The sequence below is a fragment of the Trichomycterus rosablanca genome, chromosome 1 (assembly GCF_030014385.1).
Source record: "Trichomycterus rosablanca isolate fTriRos1 chromosome 1, fTriRos1.hap1, whole genome shotgun sequence".
NCBI lineage: Eukaryota > Metazoa > Chordata > Actinopteri > Siluriformes > Trichomycteridae > Trichomycterus > Trichomycterus rosablanca.
The window spans coordinates 55,728,610-55,753,342 of NC_085988.1; the positions used below are offsets into that span (position 1 = coordinate 55,728,610).

The following is a 24,733-nucleotide window of genomic DNA, read 5'->3' on the forward strand; positions in this document are numbered from 1 at the left end:
CCATCTTTTCTCATTGCCATCAAGTTTGTGGTCTGCTGAGCATGTTCAAGGGTAAGTGGGACTTTACGTGTCTGCTGTTTGGGGATTTGCTGCTTTCAGCTGTCGCCTAGCAACACTTGAGCAACTCCTCACAACTGCATGAACCGCCCATGTGTCAGTTGTCACACACAAAGGCACACACAACCACACACAGACACATGCACCCACACCAGAGGTTTGAAGATGTAATTAAGCAAAAACAAGCAGTACAGAGAAGCAACATGTTATTTCTGTTTTTTTAATCATGGAGAGGAAATGTCAATAATACTATAATAATTATCACTGCAACTAAGCCAGCATGAACTCTTAATAGAACTGGTATACTCAAGTTACACCGTGTTACCTTATCTGAACTGACAGCCATGCAGGTGTGGTGTAGGTGCATTAGGCAAAAATGAGTAAAGAGTGTACTACAATAGCATAATTGGTAGAGATGAGAGCAGGTTCACACTAAGCACATGAGACAGAAGTGAAAGAGTCTGGAGACAACATGGTGAATGGTATGCTGCCTGCAACATCATTCAACATGACCAGTTTGGCTGTGAGTCAGGGGAGGTATATCCTTGGTGGGTCACACAAACCTCTATGTGATAGCCAACAGAACCCCAAACTTTGCAATTCCAGTTTACCAAACCAATTGTACTGACAATGATGTTTAAACAGGTTGCTACATACACTCACTGTCTTAACCGCTTGGGGGGATGGGGGGACTGGTCCATGGTGTTGTTGTGTGCCTTGCGCCCATTGCGCCTTTCAATGGGTGCAAGGCACACAGCAACACCCTGGACCACTCCATCGCAGGACAGACACACACACATACACACACCCATTCACCTACAGGGCAATTCAGTGTCTCCAATTAACTTGACTGTATGTTTTTGGACTGTGGGAGGAAACCGGAGCTCCCGGAGGAAACCCACGCAGACATGCAAACTCCGCACAGAAAGGACCCGGACTGCCCCCATGGGGATCGAACCCAGCACCTTCTTGCTGTGAGGCGACAGTGCTACCCAACTGCGTTTCACTGTGTAGAGTTATTATGTGTGGATACATGCACTGGAAGTGCACTGGCATAAAATAACTAAGCTAAAAGTGGTTAACTACTTGCTTACACACACTGTAGATTCTACGTATACTACAGCTAACACTGTACTTCAGAAGACAGTGAACAAAACTATTGACCCAAGATTCTTTTAGGACTAAACTTTTCTATCTTGTGTTATGAATAAGCTTGTGTGATGGTGACAGATGGTCGAGGGCTTCAGTAATAGCTGCTAGAAATAAACTGGTGGGGATTTCAGGGTCTCTGCAGGTGGAAATCGAGATGTGATCTATCATGTTGGACTGCCAAGCTGCTAAAAAGAGACACTAACACATTAATACATATGTCATGGTACAGCAAAGCCACAGCGAGACAAGAGTCCAAGCAGTCCCCTAATTCTCTAAAATTAACTGCCTGTAATTTTGTACTATGATCAAACTAAAGCTCTTATTTTGGCCACATTATGTGTAACAGGCCCACTTGCCTTGAAGATCAAGATCTATTGAAACACTTGAACTACCAGTCTACAGAATATTATCCCAAAAGTCTTGGAGGTCCGTGTTTTGGCAAGTACCTGCCAAAGTCTTTGTGTTCTTTTTGATCAGCAGTGGACTGCCCCTCTCAACTCTCCCATGAATGCTGTTTTTGCTTAGTTCTTTTCTTATGGTGAAATTGTGTAAATTGACTGTAACTGTTGCAAGTGAGGCCTGCAGTTCATTAAAAGTAGTTTGATGATCAGAAACATGAAATATGATAGATATGCAAAAATACAAGGAATTGGAAAGGGGGAATACTTTTTACAGCACTGTATATGTATAATATATGGCATTTGTGTGGACATTGTCTGGCAAGTGAAATCTGTATTACTTCTGTAAACATGTTGTGTCTATGGTGTGAATAAGATTGCCACAGGCAACATTTCAGTGTTACTATAAGAGGTTGTAGCACCAAAAACAGATACAATATATGCAAATTAATAATACACTGATATGGGGCAGCACGGTGGCACAGCTGGTGGACTGAGTGCCAAACAGCAACATGGGTCCTGAGAACCCGGGTTTAATTCTTACCACTGTCTATATATAGTTTGATTCTCATCCCCTGTCAATATGTGACACCTGTAAAACTTACAGATGACTTAGGTGTAAGTCAAGGAGAGTTTGGTGCATAACCACCCCAAATGCTAATGACTGGTCAAGACGGGAAGTGGTATCTCAAAAGAGCAGACCCAAGACATCGGCCAGAGCAGCACTGATAAAACTCCCTATTGCTCCAGAGTCCATGAAAGCCTGTAGGGTCATCTCTTGCTGGGCAAACAAGAACCACCCTTGAGAAAAATACCTAATGTGTAACTTTTTTCTTCTGACTGAGTGATCAAATGTCAGCCGTAACTTAGTGGCAAACCAACTAAGGCACAGACGTAGGTCCAGCCAGTTTGCCCATATATTTGTGGCACATTTCTGGGCCCGACCGTAAACAGTACAACAATATGGGCAACCTTCAGGGGTTCCTTGATTGAAGCAGCTGAACGATTCTAAGGAGTTGATTGATTCCAAGGAACCCTTGAAGGTTGGCCATATTGCTTTACTTGTTTCCATAAAAATATTATTATCCATGCGTAAATAAATTACGCTTGTACACAGTGAAAATTCATGTGTATTCATGTGCTGGCATCTTATGGCTAATCATAAAACTCATACCTGAAAATATCTGCCTGCCATTAATGGACCTGGACAAAATGTGATATGGTATTCCATAATAATTAGATTCTTTTACTGCTCGCAATGCAGTGTCAATGCACCTTGACATACCGGCCTATGTTGCCATACATCATTTGAACAAAATGATATGTACTGATTTCAGAACTACAACATCATAATCATGTGACCGTGACCTACGCTCTGTGTCATGGTCTATTTTTCACATGAACTTGTCTAATATTGTATGAAAGTATAATGCTGAATGATATGCATAAATCCAGTGAAAACCAGGTCTGCTACGTCTAAGAGCAGTTCTTCAAGATATTCTAAGAACTACATTTTTACCAAATTAATATGACCAAGCTTTGTCTGAAGGATAGGTATTAGACAAGCCATAAATAAGTAAAATATTCTCTAGCACTGTCCTGAAAATCTATTTGCATAGTTTTTGCAACCCCAGTTTGTGTTGAAAGAATTTAAGAGGCTTTACTATCATTTCAGCTATATAGGAGTGCACAAAGTCAAAATGTTCCTTTAGGACCACGGTTCAACACAAAACGCACGAATATTCCAGTTTGTACACAGAAAAGAGACTTGTTAGTAAACATTGCCACCTAATGGTGACATACTGCCGCTACACCTTTTTACAGCGTAGAATCTACAGCGAGCACAGGTCAAAATCTGTACACGCAAAAACAACGTATTTTATGTGTTAACACATTTTATAGTATTTTTACATTTCCAAGCAAACGCTTCTGAAACGTTTTGGTCCCGATATTGTACCAAACATCATGAAAATGTTGCCTTAAGCACACAAACTATTATGGAGAGGATGAGTGCATCGTCTCAGGTTTATTGATGATAAGTCACTTGTCTGTCTGTCTGTCTGTCTGTCTGTCTGTGTTTATTAGCGGTTGGCAGATCAGCTTAAGGGTGCTTTACCATCACCCGGCTGAATTGGAGTGTGGAACAGGAGATTCATTGCCTGTTTTTACACAGATTTATCTTATTTAGGGTCACGGTGTGTCCGGTTAATTGGGCGAAAGTTAGGAAGCACCCTGAACAGGTCGCCAGTCCATCACAGGCCCAACACACATGCACATCTAGATCTAACCTGACTGCATGTCTTTGGCTGTGGGAGGAAAGTGGAGCATCCGGAGGAAACCTACGCAGACACGAGGAGAACATGCAAACTCCACAAGGAAAGAAGAACCCAGACTGCTCCACCTGGGAATTGAACCCACACACACTCACTCACATCTAGATCTAATCTGACTGCATGTCTTTGGGCTGTGGGAGGAAACGGGAGCATCCGGAGAAAACCTACGCAGACACAAGGAGAACATGCAAACTCCACAAGGAAAGAAGGACCCAGACTGCTCCACCTGGGAATCGAACCCAGGACCTTTTTGCTGTGAGGTGACAGTGCTACTCACTGAGCCACCATGCTACCCAGAATATGAAATCATGCAGGAAAGCTAAGCCCATTTATATTAAGAATTCTTTAACAGTATAATATTGTATCTTACCTACTGCTTTTCCTAAGAGCCCTGACAAAAGGTCAGTTCTGTTAATACTATATCCTTTACAATAAAGTATTATGTGCTTAACTGTTTCTGGCTGGTTACAGGGTATTTATATTCCAGTTGGTTGCCTGCCTATTTTGCATAATAGCCCTGTGTGGCCTATGTTAAATGGGTGATGATCATTTCCTCCATCTGTTTAAAATGTGGTACCCTTTCAGCATTGTAAGTCACATTTACCTCACCACCTTCTTTTAATGACCACCTGTGTGTGAATATATTGGTGATACTGTGTTGCAGAGTGTATTTTTTTAACACATGCACACTTGCATTGAAGGTGCATTGACTTAAAAAACACTAAACAACTAAAACAATGTATGCCATTAAGATAGTAAGATGTGTACATTTCTAAAAACAGTTACACTCTTGTTAAACACACAACCACCCCATTATCAAATAACAACCACAAAAATAACAACAAAATAACCACAAAATAAAATAAAAATAAAATAAATATAAAAAATAAAATACAAAAATAACATCCACCCCATTAAATAACAACCACAAAATAACAACCACAAAATAACAACCACAAAATAACAACCACAAAATAAAATAAAAAAAATTTAATTAAATAAAAATAAAAAACAAAATAACAACCACAAAACAACAATAAAACAACCACAAATAATAACTGAATAAAATAAAGAAAAATAATAATAACAACCACAAAATAACAACCACCCCATTATCAAACAACAACCACAAAATAACAACCACAAAAATAACAACAAAATAACCACAAAATAACAACCACAAAATAACAACCACCCCATCACCAAATAACAACCACAAAAATAACGACAAAATAACCACAAAATAACAACCACACCATCATCAAATAACAACCACAAAAATAACCACAAAAGAAAATAAAAATAATCAAATAAAATAAATATAAAAAAATAAAATAAAAAACAAAATAACAACCACCCCATCATCAAATAACAAGCACAGAATAACAACCACAAAATAAAATAAAAATAATAAAATAAAATAAAAATAAAAAACAAAATAACAACCATCCAATCATCAAATAACAATTACAAAACAACAACAAAATAACCACAAAAAATAATTAAATTAAATCAAATAAAATTAAAAAACAAAATAACAACCACCCACTCATCAAATAACAACCACAAAATAACAACCACAAAATAAAATAAAAATAATTAAATAAAATAAAATAAAACAAAATAACAACCACCCAATCATCAAATAACAACCACAATACAACAACAAAATAACCACAAAAAATAATTAAATTAAATAAAATTAAAAAACAACAAAATAACAACCACCCCAACATCAAATAACGTTACGAGTTATCAAATGCCGCTACGAATTTTTTCCCTCTGAAATCTTAAAAAGTAAATTTTTTTACAGGTCATGCGGTATAGCTTTATATAGTTTAAATAGCTTTACAAAAAAATCCAGTAAAAACTACAACTAAAACCACAAAAACTACAACAGGGCGTTGAAAGGGCGGAAAGTGGGTGGTTTGTTTAAAAAAGTATTCTTGGCTGTACTCTGTTCGCTGAGGATTTTAACTGTTCACTTCTGATTGGATTTGATTCGCGTCAGGAATGTTTACTGGACTCTAATTGGCTGCCTTTTCTGTCAGTCTTACGTATTCTCGTCCTACACGTCAGAGCTTTTCTGGTTTGTGCTAAAGGTCCGGACAGACGTCTGTGTTTATTTAAGAAATAGTTTTGATACAGTTCAGCTCCATTGTAAAATAATAACTATAGTTATATTACTATAAATGTGTGAAACAATAGCGTGTGTGAATTAGGATACAGCTAAAATATTAGAAAACGCTTGTTTAAATTCAGACAAACTTTTAACACTATTTCCCCACCCCCAAATTCCTCGTTGTTTGAGAAAAGAAGGCGTCATAAACTTGAGTTAAAAAAAAAAGTAAATCTCGAGTTCAACTACGTGTTAAACGCCATTGCTGAACAGTAGCTTTTTTAGTGCTTATTATTAACACAAAGTTACTGACAGGAATTTTTAATCCGGCGGCGGATTTTCCGAAGGAGTAGCCTTCATTGGCTACAGTACTGTCAGTCCTGTTTATCGAGGTTCTGGTGAGAATAAGGCGGTCCGTACAGCCAAGGCACAAAGTTTTCCTCTTATTCAGGTTATTGGGATTTATTTTGTGAAATAAACTGCTTTGGAGACGACATGGAGATAATGGATAGCAGTGAAACGTTTTTACATTGGGACCGAAGTCTCAGCGAAATGTCGTGCGATAACGATAATGTTCTGTACAGCACGGTGAGTACAATATTAAGTGACTAGCCAATGTATCTAGCTAATGCATTCATGTATATATGTAATGTTCTCTATCTGCCAACAACATAAAGCTAACATTTCTACAGCAGGATTGTTTATAGGCTACAAATGTCTGACATTATCAGGAAATTGTTTAAGGTGCTTGTACAAATCTCTTGGCTTTAGGACAGTATAGTTAAACTGGTGCAGGAGGTGCTGGTTGGCAGAGCTGGTAATAAGGGCTCAGCATGGAGCTCACACACACATGCTTATTTTTTCTTGATGATGGTCTCAGTTATCCTCTTTATTTAGGAGAAGTATAATCTTTATAAGTAAAAACGTTCCAAATAATATGTGAAAATAGTACTAATCCATTATTTCATAATGACCTCTTGTGTAGTGTTTAAAGTATGCACTAGCCTGAAAAAAACTAATGTTCAAGCAATATAAGTTAATCCTGTAATACAATTTACAAGACAGACCTATTCATTATTATCCTTGCATTTGTAATGATGTTACAACATGATTTTAAATAAGCTATGCTGTATTAAAAAGACCTACACACATATCTCTACATGTATGGGACTGTTGTGGCCTAGTGGTTAAGATACTGGACTAGTAATCCAAAGGTTGCTGGTTCAAGCCCCACTAATGCCAGTTTGCCACTGTAGGGCCCTTAAGCAAGGCCCTTAACCCTCAATTGCTTAGAATGTATACTGCCACAGTACTGTAAGTCACTTTTCTGCTAAATGCAGAAATTGTAAATTGAAATGTATGGCCACTGTTTTATTCCAACACAGGCACACTTCATTCTCCTGATTAAACCACTTGTATCAAATTGTATTTTAAGAACAGTATTAAAAAAACACGACCCTCTTGCAATAAGACAAGCAAAAGATAAAAATGACTCTCCACTTACAGAGATGGCCAGCAATTCATTTGAATGTCACTCAACAACCATAGGATTACACTCTTGTTAACACACAGTTACACTCTTGTTAAACACACAACCACCCCACAAAATAACATCCACCTCATCAACAAATAACAACCACAAAATAAAATAAAAATAATAAAATAAAATAAAAAAACAAAATAACAACCACAAAATAACAACCACAAAAATAACAACAAAATAACCACAAAAAACAACCACAAAATAACAACCACCCTATCACCAAATAACAACCACAAAATAGGATGACATAAAATGATCTACAAATAGAGCATAGTGAGGACATTTCGAAACGGTCCAGATTACATGGCCCAAAACTTGTTTTGTTTAATGGTTAGATGTTTGTTTGTTCATAAGGGTTTTAATATCATGTTTTGCACTTTGGTCACATTCATGACAGGACATGTAGTTTAGGGCTGCAACTAACGATTATTTTAGTAGTCGACTAATCTGACGATTATTTTTCCGATTAGTCGACTAGTCAACGATTATTTATGTCATACCCTCCATCTCTGCCTTAACATAACAAAACTCTGTTATGTTATTTAAATTCCAATATCAAATTAAAATAATGACCCATGAAACATGAATATGAAACTTAAGCTTGATAGTTTAATTAAATATATTTGAAACATTAATACACAATCACAATAAAAAAATTCTATTAAATAAGAAAGCTTTGGACAGCATTACAAACTGTTATGTTTCAGAAGTTATCACTCTGGAAGTCAAAAACATATATAACATGTCATTGAGAAACATGTGAATGCTGTCTGTGAAGACCTCAGCCATTTGAGGGGTGCATGAACCTCTTCTCTTCTCATCCACACTCCATTGCTTAGTTCTATTAATAGAAAGAGCAAAAGAGAAAGCTGTATTAACTATCACAAACTGAAGGCTATGTATCATAGTTTATTACAAGTAGTGTACTGGCTATGCCAACTAAACCATAACAGGTTAAATATCTTAACTGAATTATCTGCTGAGCTAACCAGCTATCATTAAGTGGAGGAGGCTTATTATTTAGAATGAATGCTCTCATTAACGAGAGCAAAAAATATGGAAGATGAGACAGGGTAACGTTAGGCTATAATGTTAAGTTATATAACGTTACTTCTATAAATTACTGATTACCTATTGCATTTAATGCGTTAGCTAGCTAACAAACCTGAAAAAGAGCGATCTCTTAGGAAGTTTTCCGACAGGTACTCTAGCATTAACAAACATTAACTACGTTGGTTAAAGCACAAAGCGGTGTAAAAACTTACCTGTCCGGAATAATGCTGGTCATCACGGCTGCAGGGTGCTTGCGTTTCACCGTAGTGCTGGTGTGAAACCACAACTCTGCTTTGTAGTGTCTGCGTTCAGCTCGTTTCTTTGGGTTATTTTGGCTGAAATGCTCCTGAAATACTTTACAAAGTTTCGGCCTCTCTATCTTTGCCTCTCTGTCTTCATAAACTCCCCGCTGCGCCATGGAGGCGATGCTGCGCCCTTTGCAGTTCCTTTAGTGCGTTGCAAAAATAACGACGCGTCGACAATGAAATTCCACGTCGACAAATTTTTATAGTCGACGTTATCGATTATGTCGACTAATCGTTGCAGCCCTAATGTAGTTACAGGTTACTTATGATTCATCCCTTCAAGTTCAGTGTCAAACACAGTCACAGGCAATTTTGTATCTCCAGTTCACCTCACTTGAACAAAATGGCTTGAGGACAGCAGAAGGTAAAGGAATAGCCCTCACAAAGTCCTGAACTCAGACCCATGTAAAATGTATGGGCAAAACTGAAATAGTACATGTGAGCAAGGAGGCCTATATAAACCTGACTTGGCCAAAAAATAGGCCAGAATTACATCTACTTGTTGTGAGAAGCTTGTGGAAGGCTACCCAAACGATTGACCCAAAATATGTACAAAATAATAAAATATAAGAGAAAAATATTAAGATAGAATAAAGTTTAACCAGATAACCACATGTAAAATATAAAACTATATAAAGAGACATAAAAAATTATAAAATACAGCACAAACAATATGATGCAAGTTAATACAATGAAATCAAAGAACATACACTAGTCACAACAATTCTTATTTCAGCCACACTCGTATGCCAAGAGAAAAAAGATTAGCTTTAAGACCAGATGTAAATTGTGTGATGTTAGAGCGGCCCTCTTTGATTGGTAGATCGTTCCACAGTCTGGGAGTTAATATTGAGTTTTAATTGAGACCTTGGGACTGTAAGCAGTAATTTGTTTAAGGATCTAAGGGATCTCCCAAAAGAGTATGGGCAGAGCAAGTCGCAGATGTACTGTGGTGCCAGACCAGTGTTGAAATTCGCCTCAGCTGATTAAAATTACTCTTTACTACCCTGTTGAAATTACTACCCTGATATTGTACACACTCTTATATTTAGGAATGTGGCTGTGTCCAGAATAAACCAATTATATTCAAACTCATGGTAAATAGTATTTAGTATCTCAGAGTATTTAGACTCTGATTCATCCAATGCAAAGTTCATCTGTTCTAGTTGGATTTTCCTGACATATAGATGGATATTAGAGTATACAACGTGTCAAAAAGATCTCAGTGTTGAATGCTATCAGTCACTAGAAGGGTACAAAAAAAATTCAGTACATTACATGCGCAGTCATGAGAAAGTGGATAAAATATGGAACATCACTAACATTACCAAGAACTTTACATTCCTTCAAAAAAAGACAAGACTGAAAGGGTTGGTGTGGGAGGCTGCCAAGAAGCCTACAGAAGCATTAAATGAGCTGCAGGAATTTCTTGCAAGTACTGCTTGTGTGCTACAAGTGACAACAATGTTCTGTATTCATCATATGTCTGGGCTTTGGGGTGGGGTGGGGTGGGGTGGCAAGAAAAACAGCCAAGCCCGGCTACATTTTGCAGAAACCTACATCAAGTCTGCTAAAGCATGTCTGAATATGTAGTCTGATTAGACTGAGGTTTAACTTTTTGGCCATAATTCCAAAAGGTACATTTGGTGCATCACCAAAGTTCGCCATATCCACAGGTAAGCATGGTGGTGGCAGCATTATGATATAGGTCTGTTTTCAGAACTAGGGCAACTTTAGTCAAGGAACAGCTTTAAATATCACTCAGTCATATCAGAAGAATTTCTTCTTTCAGCATGGCAGCAACTCATAGCATACCTCCACCTCAACGAAAGAATGGCTTCACCAGAAGTTCAAAGGTTTGGAATTAGCCCACACAGAGCCCAGACCTGAATATAATTGAAAATGTGCCGGGTGGTCTTTGGTGACCTGTAGAGGCCTGTGTAAAGGAGATGTACTCACAATCTGATAGATTTGGAGTGCTTTTTCAAAAGGGAGGGTTCAGATAATGCCAAATTAAGATGTACCATGCTGCTAGACCCTTACCCAAAAAGTCATTAAATCAAAAGGTGATTGACAAAGTGTTAGTTTAAGGGTGAGCATAGTTGATCAAGTTCTGAAATACTTCATCTTGGTCTTACTTTCGCACATCACAGAAACCTGGCAATGTAACAGGAATTTCTTTCATGTCAGTTAATAACTTCTTGCACTGATCACACACTGAAAGCTTCCATTTTTCTGGTGTGTGACACTAAACTTCTTAAATGATGCAGTAGTCCACAGAGCTTTGGGATTGTCTAACTTAAGTAATGAGTCTGTGATTACTGCACTCATTCTTTTTTACCCATTTGGCCCTGCTAAGAAGGGTAGCCAGATAATAATATCATAATAAATGATCTCATATGCTTTTGGATAAGAAATGAATGGTTGGCTGTTGCTTTGTTGCTCAGTAGTGTAAATGTAGGGTTAGCCTACGATATCATTGCATATCTTCAATTAAACGATGATGTAATGACACTGATGATTAATGAGACAGTGTCTCCAAAGGATTTCAGTGGTAAATGGGTAGTGTAACTATTTCCATACAGCATGCCCTCTACATTTGTTGCTGGATACACGAAAGACTGATTCACTATTAAAAAATGTCTATTCACTTTTGTTTTTTCCTTTAATTTACTTTTATTTTTCCAAAAAAGATGGAAATGCATCATTGTACAAACAATGCTGTTGGTTTTAACAGCTGTTAATGTAATATAACAACTGGTTAGTAAACTAACAACTGATTAGTTTTATTAGAGATGGAAAGTGTTGATGTCTACAGAGTAAAAGTGCTGACTGGACACAGCCGCATTGTGACCCTAACTTTCTATGCATTTTTATTATTTAAATAGGATTTATTATTATATTATTCTTTTGTTTTTATCAATGTAGAACTCTGCTTATTATCTAACTGCACTAATGTTGTCAGAAAGAACTTAACAGCTGCATTTCTATTTTTATTAGAATGCTACTTAGCGCTTGTAATGAACTTTGTTCACTCACTCACTTTCTTAACCGCTTATCCAATTACGGTCGCTGGGGGTGGGGGTTGGGTTGAGGCACACACAGTAACACCCTGGATGGGGTGCCAGTCCATCGTAGGGCAGATACACACACACACACCCATACACCCATTCAGTGTCTCCAATTAACCTGACTCCATGTTTTTAGACTGTGGGAGGAAACCGGAGCTCCCGGAGGAAACCCATGCAGACACAGGGAGAACATGCAAACTCAAATGCACAGTAAGGACCCGGACCACCCCACTTGGGGATCCAACAAAGGACCTTTCTGTGAGGCGACAGTGCTACCCACCGAGCCACTGTGCCGCCCCATGAACTTTATCATCTCTCTTTAAAATCTTTATTAAGAATGCTGAACTGTTTCTTTATACTGGGTGCGTTCATTTTACTGTTCTACTGTGCTCCCACATTTACTACTTTACTTTGTGTTTCAATTAATTAATAAAGCAAAAAGACTTGTTGATATGAAACTCTATGATGTGTTTAATATTTTAATCGGACACTATATGCCAGTTGGTTATTGGATAACCATTGACTAATTATTGTTAGTTGTTTGCTTAAAGACCACTAGTTGTATTTTGTTGTCATAATAGGGGTATTTTACATAATTTATTCAACTCCATCTTTTTCCCTGTAGCACTTCACTGAGTTCCTTGATGACCTGTCTCAGGAGGCCCTGCTGGGCCAACTTCTCAGCGATCCTTTCCTTTCAGAGAGGAGAGAGGTTATGGATGAAGACGAGGAGCTTAGCTTGTCCTCTTCACCACATCCACACATCCAGGCTGAGCACAGTTACTCTCTGAGCGGAGACTCTCAGCCTCAGCCCCCAATCTCCCACTTGGCCGCAAAGACGACCACTGACCAGGGTGAGTGTAGGAAAATCTGACTGACTCACATCCTCTGCTGCTACATTGCTTAATCAGCAGTTTGTCATAGTCTACTGTTGGTTTGGATTTGTTTTAGTTTGTAGCCTTTCTAAAGTTCTTTTTTAGATTGGATATGTTTAGCTATCTGTTTTGAATGGACTCTCTTATTACATACTGGTGGACATTTACTGGTAATTATCATACTTTGTGACATTCTTGGATTGCACAGATTTACTAAGTAAGCCTAATTACACACAGTGCTGTTAACATGTAAACTGGATTTGATAAACCTGTGTCCTCTCTTCATGCAACAGTCTCTAAGTCAGGGGTCACCAACCTTTTCGAGACCGAGAGCTACTTCAAGGCTACTGAATAATACGAAGGGCTACTTGGTGATACAAACTTCCTGAATAACAGTTGCACGGTTCACCTTTAATGATATTATTATTATTAATATTATTATTATTATCAATATTCATATATTTGAAGAGACTGTTTGATCATATGTTAATGTTAATGATTCCTCAGAATAATTATTAACAACAACTTACCATGGTAGGAAACATATATTGTTATATGTAACATTATTTATCTCTATTAACCTAAATCTGTCAGAGCTATCACATCTTTGATATTTTTGTAAATATCTTTCTTGACAGTTTTGTATGAATGAGCACATATGTAGCATTTTGATCAAAATCACACAATTTTTTTTTTTTACAAATGATCATCACACTTATTATGGATTTACTGATCTTTTTATTATTTAAAACAAGGTTTGTAGGAGGTAAGGGACATTAATTTTGTATATAAAAAATAGTTTGACTTTAATTCATGAAATGATACAAGATTTTAATAGATTTATTTATTTGCACAATAAAATTATTATAAAATAAATATAAAAATTTATTTGAAAACAAGGTTTTTAGTAGGTGAGGAAGATTGTATATAAAAATGCTAAAAAATTTCTTGAAAACTTTATAGATTTATTAATCTTCATTATAAATGATATAAATTTATGATTATATATAAATATGATTATAAATTTTTTTTCATACTTTATTGATACTTTAATGAAAAATAAATACAAACATTATTTTTTTTTAAATATGGTTTGTAGTATTTAATGTGTTTGTATAAAAAATAGTTTGACATTAATCCATCAAATCATTACAAGACTTTAATGGATTTATTTGTCTGTAATAAGTGCAGAGTAAATGTTTCTCTGTAAGTTTGATGATGCTCCCTAACTCGTTAGATGACGAGAGAGCTCGTTCAGCGGTTTCATTATAACCTTTCTGTAAATAAATACATGTAATCCTAAAATTACCATAAACTAGTTTTTGTAGTATGTTGCCAAATTTATCTGTGTAAGAAATCATAAATAAAGTGAGTGTTAGGTGTTTTTTCAACCATTTATATAGATCAAAATGATCGAATGTCAAACGAATGTTGAATATTAAACTAACTTTACCGCAGTCAAATACCATCCTGTTTGTACTTATCACTACCTTTGCAACATTTTACAACAAATCATGTTTTATCAGTTATGTACGATTTAAAAAAAAAAAATCTGCAATGTACAGGAAAGTTTTAGTTACACGTACTGAAGTGTCTCTCCACATTTCTCCCAATCATTGTAAAAAAAAAAAAAAAAAAAAAGGTTTTTTTCGCTTTTCTTGTGTTTTTTTTTATTATTATTTTTTCATGGTAAAACCCGCATCTCGCAACGCAGCTGCGCATGCGTAGCTCGCTTGTCTCAGCTTTATGCGCACGTTTTAAAACTCCGCGACCAGATCAGAGCTCATATAAACATCAAACATTGTTTTTTAAATGTTATATTCATTATTGTCATTTTCAAATCTACATCAATGCAAGTGTTATTGATTCAAAAAGAACAGCAACACAAATCAAATTTTTAGATGGAGCTCTATAGTCACTAGTGCTATTTTGGAACATGCCCTGCGGGCGACTCACGTGGTCCCTGCGGGCGACCAGGTGCCCGCGGGCACCGTGTTGGTGACCCCTGCTCTAAGTTATGAGTGGTTGATTGGCTGCTAATAAGTAAATTATTTGAAGAAAAAGTTTAGGATTTGTTTATATTGCTGGTCATACATACCCAACTATCCCCATGCTGCAAAGTCTCTATATGAGCCCCGACAGCCTCCAAAATTGCAATTCAACTGCTAAGGTCAGTAAATATCATGCCTGCCAGATCAGTGAACCAGCCTACACGGAGACTTGCAGTATCCTGACATTACACAGCCATTTGATTAAACTGTGACACATCCCAGGATGGATTGGGATGTAAAAATGAAGGTGATAGTCTATGGTTCCCGCACACCTAAAAAGAATTAACATATGCATTCAGGAAAAGTTTTTGTCATTAAAGTGGGCAATTTGTGAACACTTTCGTGACTATCTTTTCTTTGCTTCATTTTGTGTTGTACTGACAACAGTCCTCTGATGTTCATTTTCATCTTTGCAAAATTCACTGCCTTGGGGCACATGTGGCTAGCCCAAATAGCAGACTTAATTTTTCGTCATTAGATATTGCCCTGGGAAAAGCAATGCAGAGGGAGACATGTAGAGACATGCAAACAAGGATATGAAAACACCCAAGTCATAATGAGTAATTTCACCCATTTGCACAGGACTGCACAACCAAAAACAAATCTGCAAAAAACTGTGGCTGACAATATTTTCAATTATTTTTGCACTGAAATTTGGGTTCACCAGCAAGCTACAACATGAACTTGGCAAGGAATTTGAAAACAAACTAGTTGCCATGCTGAAGTAAATAGGTGGTGTTTGTGGTTTACACACAATGCCTTACCACCCATTGGGAACGGGCAAGTTGAAAGATTTAATGGAACATTACTGTTCATGATTCGCACCCAAATCATGGAAGTACTCAGCAAAGTGGAAGTACTCAGTGGCAAAGGTTATGCATTCATACAACTGCATTTGGAGCGAGACAACTAGGTTTTCACCCTATTACCTTCTATTTGGTAAATCTCATCACCTCCCTATTGATCTTCTCTTCAACCCAAAAACAGATGAGACAAATGTCACATACCGAGACTGTGACTGGCTGGTTGGAGAGAATGCTAGAGGCTTATTGAATTGGCTCAGTGGTTAGCACTGTCGCCTCACAGCAAGAAGGTCCAGGGTTCAATCCCCAGATGGGGCGGTCCGGGTCCCTTCTGTGTGGAGTTTGTATGTTCTCCCTGTGTCTGCGTGTTTTTTCTCCGGGAGCGCCGGTTTCCTCCCACAATCCAAAGACATGCAAGTGAGGTGAATTGGAGATACAAAATTGTCCAGGACTGTGTTCGATATAACCTTGTGAACTGATGAACCTTGTGTAATGAGTAACTACCGTTCCTGTCATGAGTGTAACCAAAGTGTAAAACATGATGTTAAAATCCTAATAAACAAATAATCTTACTCCAAGAGGTGGTCCTGTTTTTACTGGAAGTATAGTGTACTTTGTGAGAGAAAGAAAAAGTAATAATGGTCCTGTGTACAGGATCATACAAGACAATGGAACAATAAAGCAGCACATTATCCACAGAAAACTTCTCCTTAAATGCTATTTTCTTTCTCTTGAGATGCCAGCTGATTCTGCACCCTAGCCGAAGACTCACCTGACGGTTCACGAAAAAAAAGTTCAGGGCAAGTTTATGAAAAGTCCAAAGTCTCTGAGTGGCTCAAACAAAACCCAGTTTTAAACACTTATCCAACATCTGTGCAGAGACGTTAAGATAGCAGTTCAGACTGTCTCTATTTAATCTAAAGGAGCTTGAGAGTATCTGCTTTACAGAATGGGGTAAACTCGAGTCGAATAAACATACTGATTGTCTGTAAGGTTAAGGTGAAGACCTGATTACTTTTGTTTGGTTTAGTAATGAAATTGTAGTTTTATTTGATTGATGTATTAGGTCTTCCTTTCCTCTATTGGTGGTGATACCAAGGGCATGATACTAATGCAAAGTTTGAGGAAAAAGTGGCAGGGTTTAAATAAACTTCTATAATAGTGTTCCAGAAGTGTTCAACCCCTTACAAACGTAACTAATATAGGGCTTAGATAATCATAATAATGATTCTGAATAATAATGATTGTAATGACACTGCAGGGTAGAATACTAATGGGACTGATGTTTTGGTTCTTTCAGCAAAAGAATCAGACAGTGAGAACTGGCCTATTGAACTGGAGGAAAAGCACCTAAAAATTACAGCCGAGCCACTTCTCTGTGATTCTCCAGTCCTGCTTCCTACACTGACTCTTTCTCTAACTGCTGAGCAAGTGACCACAGATGCCCTCTCGCACACCACACAGGTCAGCATTTTCTGTTGGGGCGCACAAACCTTTTTTTTGTATACATTTTTTATTAATAAAATGCCTTAATTCATTAAATGACTTCATTTAATGAATTTATGTAATCATTTATTTTACCATAACATTTTGTTGTTTCTAAAAACAGTGAATTAAAATTTAAAGCTTTTGTTAATTAATTGACCATTTATTGATACTTTCACCCTGTGTCCAGTTGCTTGCCCTCTGGAGAATGAACATGCATGTATTTTGATTTTATGTGTTTCATCCAATCATTATTGTTTGTTTTGTACTGATATGTGGTCTTTATGCTGTCTTTGCAGATAGAAAAGGATGAAAGTTTTAGCCCACAGATTAAGCTGGAGCCACATGAGGTTGATCAGTTCCTGAATCTTTCTCCTAAAGGTAATTTGATCACTAGGGCATGCTGTAAGCAATTCATTTATAAAAGCCTTGTTTAGTGTATAGTTTTAACAGTGTAAGTAAATATATTTTTCCTATGAAAAAGAGTATTTGTATATGGGCCCCCAAGGGGACTCTGTTAGAATAGGTCCCCAGCACTTTCCCCCTTTGCTGATAGTAAGAGGCTACAAATGGGGGCATTTCATTTGCTGTGAACTGCGAGTTGTAATAGGGAAGAAAGAGATCCTGGTGCTACTGGTATGGGATAGACTTATGGCTATCTCAGTTCCAATACAGTATTTTGGCTTCTGTTTCCATAAGGCAGGCAGAAAATCCCAGTAAATATACCAAACCCACTCAGGTACTGTGCCAAAAATACTGCTTTATTTGCCAAAAATATGTCTCAGCCAACTGGAGTAACTGATAATATTGATCGTCAGTGTATGCCATAAAGAAAGCCTACGTAGCTTATATGGCAGTAAAAGCAAATAACTAACTAGGTATTTGTAAATGTCTGTTTCATAAGCTTTACATAACCTTTTGTGTGTTTGTTCAGAGTCTGAGGCTCTTCAGATGCCCCCCACTCCTCCTAGCTCACATGGTAGTGACACAGAGGGCAGCCAGAGCCCTGTGCATGCTTGTAACCCTGCCAGTCCTATGCAGAGCCCAGCAGTCCTTAAGATGGCCTCACGAACGCCTACCGTACTTTCCAGTTCACTCTCTAACTCACCACTGCTTACTGCTCCCCACGTAAGTATAAGGAATCACATGTACTTCGTTAATCAGGCAGCGTAATGTGATTTTAATATTATTTTCTTACTATTTCCATCTCTTTCCAAAAACACAGATTAGCCTCAACATTAAAACCATTGACTATTGGTTAACTGAATAAAACTGACTGTCATTACATCTCATTACAACAGCAACTGTCAGTGTGCTGATATTCCTTCTTTCTTTTCAAGTCAAGTCAAATGAATCTGTATAATGCTATTTACAATAAACATTGTTTGGCAAGGAAAAACTCTCTTAAAATTACAGGAAGAAGCCTTGAGAGGAACCAGAATTAGCAGGGAAGCATCCTTCTTGGGTGGCCTGGAGAATAATTTGAATGAATTGGAGCTAAACAAACCATACATACACTAAAATATGTGAACTAAAAAAAATAGTCATTTATTATTTAGTCCAGTCTGTGTTAAAGTTTAATAGTGAGTTCTGGACTTTTTGAGTGCAGACACGGCAGATTTCCATCATATCCAGCTGAAGCGACATTGTTCGTTGGCATGGCAGTCTCAAACATTGCAGGCTTCAAATGGGTTCCTGTCAAAATCACCTTGAAGTAAAAAAACAGAAGATGTTCAAATGTAATATGAAATTACTAATAGTAAGATGTTAGTTTTGCAAAGAAAAACATGAGATTTTGACACCCCTTATTATTATAGCATAACTAAAAGAGAAAGCTAGGAGGTAAAACAGCTATAAGGGCTTTCACAGGACATTCACGCCCACCTTCCGAGTGATCATACAAGAGAAGCAGAACAGCAACCCAACATCCCTGATCACTGCAGATCTCTATGACCTAGAACCCCTAAGCTCTGCACCTTTGTCTGTAGTTGGGGTGGGCAGTTGTGCTCCTTGGGGTCAGCACAGCCAGAAGCCAAAACTTTGTATCGGCCAGCAAAAGCAACAAGGCATTAGAGCACCAGACTGTCTACACCCCCAGGATCAGAGACATACATCCCTTGTTTTTTTTTTTTTATTCTAGGAACTATAAGTAACACTGTACCCTGGGAACGAAGTAAACATGCTCGGTTTTAGTGTTCAATAAGTTCACTCAAATACTGTGGAGCCAGACCATGTTGCTCTTTATAGATTAGTAAAAGTATTTTCTAATTAATGCAGAGCTTAATATGCAGCAAGTACAGAGATAATAGAACGGGACTAATATGATCAAACTTTCTAGTTCTAGGTAGCACTTAGTATGAAGAGCATTGCAACAATCTAACCTTAAAGTTTTAAATGCGTGATCTTTTCTCTCCTCAACCTTTGCTTCTTTTTACTTCATCTTAATCTTTGCTATATATATAACTTTTCTAACTTCTACTCTGACAGAAACTGCAAGGCTCAGGACCACTCATGTTGACTGAAGAGGAAAGGCGCACCCTGATTGCAGAAGGATACCCTGTTCCCACTAAGCTTCCTCTGTCAAAATCTGAGGAAAAAGCCCTAAAAAAGATCCGCAGGAAGATCAAGAACAAAGTACGTGTGCCTAAAGCTTTAATAATGCATGCATGTTTACCCTGACATTAACTATCAATTTACTAAATAGGCATTATGTGTGAGAGCACCCCAGAGATTAAATTGAACGCAAATTTAGGAATTGAAACCTACATTAAATGGTAGTATTTACCAGGCTGGATTATGTGTAAACAATAGCTGATGCCTCACCACTTACCAAGTACTATTATTTATTTGAATTAAAACATTAGGATAGTAAGAATACAGGAACACTAATTTAAATTGGCACAAATCTGGGCTTGATTATATTTATTTTTCGGTTTTCTCTATTAGAATAGAAATAGATTTGGATTGTTACAATGCTAAAAAATAAAACCATTCCCAATCAGGCACTTTTCATAGGGAACGGCATGATGAAATAAAACCTGTAAGAGAGCCAGGTTCCTGCTATTGCTCAAGTGTAAGGGAAGGTTACACTAAATACTTACCACTGTTGCAACAAATACAGTTTTTATTGTTTATTTAATATTTACTTCACTGTACAACTTGACCACAGGTCTGTTGTAGAAAAGTGAATGATTTTAAATATCTCTGCTACCAGTTCGCTTATAACAGTGGTTTAGTAAGTGACCTAAAGTATTCTCGCCCTGCAAGACATACCTGGAATCCATCGTTTTAATTATCGACTGTATATAGAGGGTTATATAATTTGCTGCCTACTGAAGTCTACAGCTGTTGTATTAACTGTGCTACGGTATGGCGGTATTTGAAAAATCCATACGGTATGAGGAATCAAAGACGGTATACCGAATGCATCATCATACCGCCCAGTCGTAATTTGCACAGTACTGTATGGTAAAACCTTTTAAGGAATGCTAACTAGGGGCATATTAAAGGCTTGTTCTTTGCTCAATAAAGTATGATTTAGACATGTATTCATGATTTATTCACTATGCATTCAACTTTATTCAGTATCACCTTTATTAGTACATAATTGGGGGTCTAATAATAACTACAACAATTGCATAGTTAAGACGGTATACAAATTATTAATTATAAATGAAAGCATTTATAAATTTGATGCACCTGGCCACAGTATGTGCCATAAGACAGGGTCTGAACTTTCATGAAATTTTAACTTTTATTAGTTTTTGACAGTATCTAAAAACGTGTTCACGAGTGTAAATTAATTTGCAAAAAATCCAGTTATAACACTTTATATCCCAAAGATAATACAGTATTAGGGGTCTAAATATGTTCCGAATCCACTTTGGAGGGTCATACTTTTAAGGATAGCACTGTTTCAAAATAGGTAAATTTCAGCAGCTGATAAAATATAAATTAAACTATGTGGTGTTGTAATATGCTTAATTTTGTGTTTGTTTTTTGGTTGCATATGTGCATGCTTATTTGTCAAGAAAACAGCCCTTTGTGTTGATAATAGAATTACATTGGTAAAATTATCTTGCTAAGCTTTGTATTATCTTTCTCAGATTTCTGCTCAGGAAAGTCGCAGAAAGAAGAAAGAGTACATGGATGCCCTTGAGAAAAAGTATGTAGTTTTATTTGCAGTAGAATATTGTAATTTGGCCTTTAAAAGATGTAATGCATATGTATTGAAAAAGAAGACATGATGGACAGATTTATATTTTAGCATGCTACACAGACACTACAAGATTAAACATTTTTTTTTTGCTGCATAGTCCCTTTCTGTTTTAGTTTCCAGTTTTCCAAAGTTTGTCATTTTTGTATTCTTAAATTATCAGCAAGTTAGTGTGATTGGTCAGTCAGTTAGATTGTTTAAAACGTATATGTTTATCTTTGTATGAATTGTCTGTCTTGGTATTTTATTGGTCTTGGTCTGTTATTTTAATAAATGCTACTGATAAACTAATAAGACAATGTTTTGATGTTTTGATCTGATGCCACAGTCTAAGTATTCCTTTTATAGAATCTTGCTCAATCCATTATCTCTATACCAATGTATCCAGCTAAAATAATCTGATTTCTTGAAAAATATGTTAAGTTAAACTGAATTAGCAGACCTTTCAGTGTGCATTTGTTTATTTTCTCACCACAGGGTGGAAACATGTTTCACTGAGAACAGTGAGTTGCGTAAAAAAGTGGAGACCCTTGAAGGTACCAACAAGTAAGGCAACCAAATTCTTTATCTTCTCTCCAAATAAACATGACAAATTTAGAATTCAGGTGGTCAAAATTGCCTTGTAGTTGTTGATTATTATTAGGTCTTTATCTCAAGTCATTGCAAATTGTACACATCTCTCTTCTTTTTAGAACTTTGCTGCAGCAGCTGCACTCATTGCAGGTGATGGTGACTGGAAAGGTCCCTCATTCATGCAAAATAGCCACCACTCAGACCTCCACATGCCTTATGGTAGGTACACTATCCTTACTTGGTTACTTGTGGATGTGTGTGATATAACACTTTTTCCATTTGTATGTTCTAGCTATTGTAAAATGTTTTTGAGCTGTATTAAAAAATAATAATAATAAAATGTTTTATCTCATCAAAACTTTAAAATCTATGATGTGCTCTGAAAGTGTTGCCCCCTCCTTATTTCTTTTATTTTTGTTTAAAATATATTTTTTGCCATCTATTACTTAGGTAAGAAGTAAATGTTTCTCTAAACTTTCTTAAGTCTGGTCTTTACATGGGCAACTTTAAAACCTTAATACTGCTTATGTTAAGCCATTTAGAGGTATACTTGCTCTTTATGCTTCAGGGTGTTTTTTCCTGTTGCATTACCCAGTTGCTCTTGAGCTTTAGATAGTGCTTTCCCCAAAATTTTCCATTGGAGAGCAGAGTTCATGGTTTTGCCAACTGAAGTAATTTGCCCAGGCCCTAAAGCAGTAATGCATTTCACACCAGCATATCACCTCCACCTTGTTGGACTGTTGGTATGATGTTCTTACTATGCAAAGCTATGTTTTTTTTTTTTGCCAGATGCAACAGAAGCCATGTCTTCCAAAAAGTTCCACTTTTTAGTTTAGTCCACAGATATTCATTCAAAAAGGCTTAAGGTCGGTCTTTATTTGCAGATAATGTGGTCCTAGAGAACCCAATTATTGATAAATGTGGTTTATCCAGGTATCACATCAAGGGTTGTACTCTGTTGTAGCCACATGCTAATATCTGGTTGTACAGTACCCCAATATTTAACACTCACATTAGCTCACATTAGTTCGTGTAGAATGCCAAATCACTCCCATGGTTACATTTATTTAGCTTTGATAAGACACATTATTTAGCTAACTATGGTATATTTTGGTACAACAGAATAGAATGGGTCTTTGTCTTAATATATTACTTAATATCAGCTCATCTAGTCTTTTTTTCCTCAACAGGTGGTGATGCTGTGCTTTGCTGTGTTCCTGGGTAGTTTCTACCAGGGGCTCAGCCCCTGCACCTCCATCACAAAGACAGAGATATCCAAAGATCTTACAATACAGGAATCTTACACTGCAACAGGTATCACACACATATGCACACACATACACATACACTAAATAAAATGAAATAACTAGTTGTAATTAAACACATGTTGATGAATTCTGTTCACCAGTAAAATCAAGGAACCTGCTTAACTTTGGGGGAAATGGGGGAGGTGAAGAGTCCCGCCCTTCCGGTCTAGGGGGGGAATATCCAGAGTGGAACACACAGACCACCATCATGGCCACGTGGCCTCAAGAGCAGCAGCAGCACAGGCACAAACAGGCAGAGTCTCAACCCTCTGAACCCCATTCACCTGCTTTTCAAAACAACGGAACAGACACACAAAAATCCCTCACTGATCAGCAAGCACACAGGTAATGTGCCTACTACTGGTAAAAAGATTGTTTTTATGTTATAGTGAATAAACCATTGAATATATATTAGCAAGATTTAATATTTGAAGTTTTTTCTGTTGCTAAAAGGATCAGGGGTTGTTTAACTGGTTTACATTTGGTCAGCAAGTTTAGTTCAAGTTGTCATTATATTTATATATATATATAAATATATATATATATATATATATAAAATTTTTAATCTAACTTTTTATTTGGCATATACATGTGTGTCTCTGTGGTAATTATCTGTATTTCAGATGAATTAGGATGTAAAGCACATGAACTGTCCGATGATAAACTACTTTTAGCGGTTTTCACTTTTTTTACGTGTTGATGAAAAGATGAATGAAACCACGCGATCTCTGTAACGAGTATTTCCATTGGCTGCTAGAGCTGTCCATCAAAACCGCGTAGCTCCGCCTCCTCCCCCTCCGGTAAAAAGTGAAACTCTGCGTGATGTTTCATCTCTACAGTTTATTCAGCTTATTCTATCACATGGTTATAAACATGATTTATATTTGTGATGTTTGTAGTTTTCTAAAAACACATTCGTATCTGATATTTATATGGACTAAGCGTTTACATGGACTGTTTTAATTAACACTTTTTTTTATATAGCTACAGTCAATTACTTATAGATAATGTCTGCTTCAGGTATTTATAGATGTTTAAATGGTAATTTAGAACAGTATTTCCCAGTATTCTTTCTGCACAAACACCGTATTAAAGGGTTTTCTTAATAGATCTATGAAATAATCATATCTGTGCTTTGATGCTTTATTAGATCAAAACATTATGATTGGTGCACCTGTTTTCAGTGTCAGGGTCATGAACAGGAAAAGATCCTCACTTTTGTCAGATAATGTGCTTTCTACAATGAATTTAGATTTAATAATTCTATCAAAAGTTCAAAAAAATAAAGTTCATTATTTTCCATAATGTAATGATAAAAATTAAACTTTCATATATTTTAGATTCATTGCACACCAACTGAAATATTTCAGGTCTTTTATTGTTTTAATACTG

The 24,733-nt window shown here is 36.8% G+C and overlaps 1 protein-coding gene across 1 annotated transcript in view; it reads left to right on the forward strand.

Annotated features, from left to right (window-relative positions):
• The first annotated feature begins 6,260 nt into the window (after positions 1-6,260).
• creb3l2 (cAMP responsive element binding protein 3-like 2) overlaps positions 6,261-24,733 on the forward strand; it is a 28,071-nt gene continuing 9,598 nt past the window's right edge. The window contains exons 1-11 of the mRNA XM_062994660.1: positions 6,261-6,647; positions 12,657-12,885; positions 17,061-17,224; positions 17,545-17,626; positions 18,180-18,373; positions 19,733-19,879; positions 21,352-21,410; positions 21,939-22,007; positions 22,154-22,253; positions 23,225-23,348; positions 23,443-23,686. Of these exons, the coding sequence (XP_062850730.1) occupies positions 6,555-6,647; positions 12,657-12,885; positions 17,061-17,224; positions 17,545-17,626; positions 18,180-18,373; positions 19,733-19,879; positions 21,352-21,410; positions 21,939-22,007; positions 22,154-22,253; positions 23,225-23,348; positions 23,443-23,686 (1,505 nt within the window). The 5' untranslated portion in view covers positions 6,261-6,554. The remainder of the gene's footprint in view (positions 6,648-12,656; positions 12,886-17,060; positions 17,225-17,544; positions 17,627-18,179; positions 18,374-19,732; positions 19,880-21,351; positions 21,411-21,938; positions 22,008-22,153; positions 22,254-23,224; positions 23,349-23,442; positions 23,687-24,733) is intronic.